At 47.4% G+C, this 6,075-nt stretch overlaps 1 protein-coding gene across 1 annotated transcript in view; it reads left to right on the top strand.

Moving 5' to 3' along the window:
• Positions 1–6,075, top strand: part of sox5 (SRY-box transcription factor 5) — a 78,361-nt gene that overhangs the window by 15,557 nt on the left and 56,729 nt on the right. Inside the window, exon 3 of the mRNA XM_025057277.1 lies at positions 4,713–4,935. Coding sequence (XP_024913045.1) covers positions 4,713–4,935 — 223 coding nt within the window. The remainder of the gene's footprint in view (positions 1–4,712; positions 4,936–6,075) is intronic.

The raw sequence follows: 6,075 nt of genomic DNA, 5'->3' as shown, positions 1-6,075 counted from the left end.
CCCCCCGTCACTGTGCCAGGACAATTGTCGTGAAGTGATAAAGGGAAGTGAACGCCTCGTTGGCGACCAAGTTGACTTGGAAGTGAGGGAGGAGGGTGAGGACAGGGCCGGGGGGGGGGAGGAGGGGTGAGATTACAGCTTTATCTTGTCGTAGTAGATTACCACAGCGGAGGAGAAGTGCTCTGTTACACACTGACCTCTTCATCCCGCCTCGCCTCGCCTCGCCTGCTCGGCTTAAGGACAGCTGCGGCGCTCACCTGCGCTAGCTGCCGACGCGCGGCTCAAACACGGCCGTCACCGACCGATCCGTCCACCGTTCACTTCCTGAATCTTTTCGGTTTGTTTTGTAAATGACTGTGGTTTAGACGAGAGGCCGACCGTGACGTCCTCCCCCTGCAGCTGGTCTCTGATTGGCCCAGAGCAGGTCAGTTCAAACATCTGACGGACTAGCGGCAATTTGGCGAGGTCAGCCATTCAGCGCGACGCAACCAATCACGGCGCACCTGCACTCAGCGGAACGGAACGTTTGACTTTGTCAACGAGGAAACAACGACGACTGAATTCATTAAAAAACTTTTCTTGTTTTTCTTTAACTTTTCTTTAGATCTACGATCTTTGCGTTTTAGCGCTGTCCTGCGAAAACGTTTTCCCCTCAGGCCGAGGCGAGCAGCTGCTTTAACCAATGTGTGAATGGACAGTTAGTAATTATGACGTTAGACACGACCAACATTAACGTGAAAATTATGACCGTTTATTTCTTCTTCTCTTTTGCTCTTTGTCAGATATCGTGTTGATGTGTGTGTATGTGTGTGTGTGTGTGTGTGTGTGTGTGTGACAGTGTCTTCAGACACACTGGTCACACTTAATTTTTCCTGCCAGTGATTCACTAATGAATCAACACACGCCGGCCTGTCAAAAGCAGCGGACAAAAAAAACAGGAAATGTTTTGGCAAAGACGCAGTTCGTGACCGGGTGTGAATGACGTCCCGACAATTCAACAAAAAAAAAAAAAAAAAGACATTTTCTGACAGGATTTGTAGAAAAACAACTTTGTTGTTTTAATAATAATAATAATAAAAAAAGAAGTTAAATTCGTCTTAGAATCTTTTGACTGAACCTTGTGAAGACGGACGACACAGAGGGAAGGAGGGAGTTGGAGAAGTTGGGAAGAAGATGGAAGAAAAAAACATGAACAGTGGCATCTGTGCTGGCAGTTGGGTAAAAAAAAAAAAAAAAAAAACGCTGTTCGATCCCCACCTCCCCTTCCCTCCCTCCCCTCCCTCCCTCCCTCCTCTCTCCCGCTCTCTGGCAGGAGTTAAGTGTTTTTAAACCAACATCGCACAACAGATGAGCTTAAGAAGACAAAAGTTGTTTAATTCGGTTCCATTGCAGAGGCAGTAAACGGATGAAGAGAGTGAGCCGCACTTTTCACTTTGTTCCAGTCGTTTGGAAGAGAATTGACATCTGCAAACTAAATGCAGAACCGCCTACACCGCCAGCCTGCCACATCCACCGCATAGAAATACACGCACGCCGGCGCTCCACACATTCCAGCGCACGCACGCACACACACACACACACACCTACAAGCTTTATGCACTCACAGTCTAACACGTACACACTAACACCACTGGCAGAGACCTGCCCGGGGCGAACGGGGCATAAACGTTTACAGTCGTCGTAATTTGTGTTTGTACTTATGAATAAATGCATGGAGATGAGGAAAAGTTTGGTCGGGTTTTTTTTTTTTTTTTAATTCAGTCTTAGTTCCTGCAAAAAAAAAAAAAAAAAAACCTGAACCAAACACGTTGACCGGCGAACGTCGACCGAACGCCGTCCTTGACTCGTGATCATCAGTTCCGACCGTGGCGGTGAAGCCGCCCGGTCCTGACTTTGTGCGTTAATAACGCCACGCGTCCTAATGAACCACGTCTTGAACCAACCTCCATGTTAATTCCCGTCCAATGACCTTCATTGTCGGATGAGTCGTGATGACATCGCCATGGCAGCTTTTTGACATAAGAGAGAAAAAAAAAAAAAAACATATACTCCCACCCTCTGACTACAACCCCCCCCGCCCCTCGCCTCTCTCTCTCTCTCTTTCTCTCTCTCTCTCTCTCCCCATTCTCTGTTTGTTTTCCGACATCCTCTCCGAAAGAGAGTGCGGTTGTTTTAAGTAGGCGCTGGATTAGATAAATGGGATGTGACAGGTGTGACCGCTGCCTTCAAGATGCCTGCCTTCTCCTCCCTCCCTCTCCCTCTCTCTCTCTATTGCTGTATCTCTTTCAACTCATTCTCTCTCGTCCTTCCTTTCAAACCATCACTTCCACGTCTCTCCTTTGTCACATGTGACTCTCACTTCCTGCCAAAGCTGATGCGACTCGTAATGTAAACACGGGCGCTTCAAATACGCTCGGGTTTTTTTTTTTGGAGAACGGAGGGTAAAAGGACGTGCAGCGTACACGTTTACTTCCTGTGATGTCATGTCCTTTGAGGATGTTGGTCGGTGGACGTTAAACTACAATCAGTAAAAAAAAAAAAATATTGAAAACAAAATTGCAGTGGACACTCGACAATGAAACATTATGATGCAGTACCTGCTCCGGCCACTATGTCACTGTCTGTGAAGTGCAGTCACCTCGAGTCGCCTGTCTAAAAAGACTAACAGCGGTGTGAGAAAAATATGAATACATTGAAGTATCGCGATATTTTGTTTCTCGATACAGTATTGATATTATCAGAACTTTTTTCTCTCACCAATTCCCAGTCCAATATTCCTGGTGTTGGTTCATTTTCTTTTTCTTTTCTTTCTTCTCTAGTGATTCCAAATGTAGATCCCTCTGTTCCAGAGTTAGGAACTGATGTTCAGATGGAACAGAGTCTCAGACTAGGATCACACTGGGACTACAGCTACACTGGGGGGGGGGAAAACCCACTCAATATATCGTATCGTTGCCTCATGTTTCGTATCGTCACACACTCCTAGAGATTATCGGTTTCTTCCCGACATTAATCTCACTCAGACACAGATTAATGATTTGTTTTTGTTTTTTTAAACCAGATTAAAATGTTTTTGTCTCACACACACACACCAGAAACAATAGAAGCTGCAGTCATGTGGCTCCAGATGACTTCACCGTGGACTGTGACCTCGGGCTGAAGTTCTTCCACCGGCAGCCGTCAGTTAATCATTAGAGCGAGATCTCCGCCGTGATCTGCTGTCACTTCACGACTGCTGGAATCCAGCAGTGTCCTCGTGTCTGTCTCTATCTCTCTAACACACACACACACACATACACTCACACACACACACACAGGGTGGTGTGTGTACAGTATGTGTGTGTCGCTGTTCAAGGACACAACACACTGTGGTCGGATTAGCCAAAGATAAACGGCGTGGACCATTGACCCCGACGCCTAAAAGAGCTGAGCTGACAGACCGACGGCTGACTGACACACACACACACACACACAAACACACACACACATACATAGTTGTGTGCCTTCAAGTCCTCATCACTCAGCGGTACAAGTATATGTGACAAAGGCGGAACACGTGTTTGTGCGGCTCAGTCTCGGCGCCGTCCTCCGTCCTCCGTCCTCCGTCTTTGTCAGTGTTAATTGGACTGCGTCGGCATTAACGTCTATCATGCCGGGTGTCCAAACACACAAAGGTTCAGTGGGTCAGGGATTAAGACGCTCGGCGCTGATCTAAACTCGACTCCTGTCTCGTTTCACGTCTTTGTGTTTTTTCGTTTCTCCGTCGCCTTGAGTTCTTTAATCTACGACGAACAACGGCAGAAAATATCTGAAATGATTTGGTCGCTGAGAGCACCAGCGGTAAAAGAACTTTACAGGTGTAAATATGGCCTCTTTCTGATGTACAAAACAGTTCTTTAACATATATGGTTCACAAAGTGGGGGGTCTAGGCCCCACGGAGGTACAGAGGTTTTGCAGAAGGGGTCGCGGTTGGTTATTTATGCCGCAGTGGGAAAGGTTCACGTAGGAATAATTTTATTTCCTTTTTTTCACAGTGGAAATATCTGTTTTTATGTTCAGCGGAGTTTTGAAGCAATAGCCTTCTACAGCGCCCCCTATCTACAAAACAGGGGCCACTGCAAGAAAAAATAAAGTTTTGAAAACACCGCCGTAGCCCAGTGTTGGAGACAGATCTTCCATTGAGCGACGACTCTTTTGATTCTTCTGTTTCTGTTTACGACGTCGTCAATCCCCCCTCCCTCGTGCTAATTGTATCGTGAGATGTGTCGATTAAAGTTGAACAAAACTTAAACTCAAGCTTGAGCCTCTGCGTCGCGTTGACTCTGGAGGTTTCTCAAAGCGACACCGTCGAAGGCTTTGTAACGCAGAGATGGCCGGACTATAAGAACGCGGCGAGCGTTTGGTGTGGATTCATGTGTTTGTTCTGTCAACCACCTCCAAGTCAGTGAAAAATGCAGATTCCGGGGGAAAAATAGAGGAAAAAAAAGAAGAAAAGTATCGTGAATACGAGATGACTGGCTGAGGATGAAAGTCAGATCTGAGTGAAGGAGAGATGTAGGGAGGAGAGGTGGAGACGGAGATGTGGGTCCACGCCAGATTTATATCATCGACTATCAAAAGTTCCCCTTGTACTGCAGTATTTCTGAGTACTTTCCCCAGTGAGATACAAATACAATAATGGACCGGTTTATTTGTGCTTTCCTTCTTTCAGGACCAGGATGGGATTAAGGGGACTTCCCTGAGTCCTTACCCACAGCACAATTCTACCTCACCGGGCAAAGAGGAGGGAGGAGGCGGCGGACGGCCCTGCAGCGACGGCTGCTCGGCCACGGGCCCAGTGGGAACCCCGGAGAGACGCAAGGGCAGCCTGGCGGACGTGGTGGACACGCTGAAGCAGCGCAAGATGGAGGAGCTGATCAAAAACGAGCCCGAAGGTCAGTGACGGCAGAGGGCGCTGCTGCGGCCTAATGTTTGGTCTGAACTTTTTGCCTCTTGGAGCAGATTCTTCTGTCCTCTCCTTGTTAGTCTCTGCACTTCCATAACTCTCTCTCTCTGTCTCTGTCTCTGTCTCTCTGTTTTGTACTCGAATATTTGACAACTTTATCAGAGTTTTATACTCGAATATTTGACAACTTTATCAGAGTACATTTTCAGTAGTGTCCTGACGCTGTGAGTGTGACCTTTCTGACCTTTGGTCCATGCCTTGTATTTGCAGTTTAATCGCAAACGTTCATTTCTCATATTTTAAACGTTGGAGTCCTTCAAAGTGATAGCATTAGGTGGCGCTAAGCTAAGGTTGGCGCCTGAAGTCAGTAGTGATGATGTCATGAAGACAGAACTGATCACATGACGACATGATAATCTCCAGTCGGTGGAAACGACTGTTGGAGCAGAGGGAAAGTAACTGTTGATGCTAACTGTTGATGCTAACTGTTGATGCTAACTGTTGATGCTAACTGTAGACCAGTTCATGTTGTTGGAGCTCCTGCACCAATGGGTGAGGAGAGTGAGGAGTGAGAAGGAAGGGAGATAAAGTGTGAGTGTTGAGTCTTCACAGAGGGGTGGGGGGTGGGGGGGGGGGGGGGCGGGCATTGTGATCCAGGCATTATTTGCCCGATGTCTAAATGAAAAACAGTAACAAAAGGCCTCAGTGCCTCAAGGAAGAAAGAAGAAGACGGGAGAGGAAGAAAAGGAAAGCTGAGAAACGATGGAAGAGAAGTGGAGGGAAATGAAGAGGGGGGGGGTCGGAGGGGGAGTTGAAGGGGTGACGACAAAGGGTGGTATTGAGCGCGAGATAGAAATCCCTTCTCTGTGCCCAGGCTAGCTATTGTTTGGCTGTGTGGCTCAGAAAGGCCATTAGCAGCAAACAGCAGGTCGGGATGAAAATTTAATGAAGGCTTTAATCATTATGAAAGGCCTGGAATATTACTGCTGCTGCTGCTGCTGCTGCTGCTGCTGCTGCTGCTGCTCTGGGTGTCTGCCGCTTCCAGCCAGATCAATCACACACACACACACACACACACACATATTAACAGTGGAGGGGCATTAACACCAGGAGGGGTGTAAACAAGAGG

Source organism: Cynoglossus semilaevis, chromosome 8 (assembly GCF_000523025.1).
Source record: "Cynoglossus semilaevis isolate Cse_v1.0 chromosome 8, Cse_v1.0, whole genome shotgun sequence".
In the NCBI taxonomy this organism is placed as follows: Eukaryota; Metazoa; Chordata; class Actinopteri; order Pleuronectiformes; family Cynoglossidae; genus Cynoglossus; species Cynoglossus semilaevis.
Note: the sequence above shows the minus strand (reverse complement) of the source record. Positions and strands in the feature narration are given on the sequence as shown.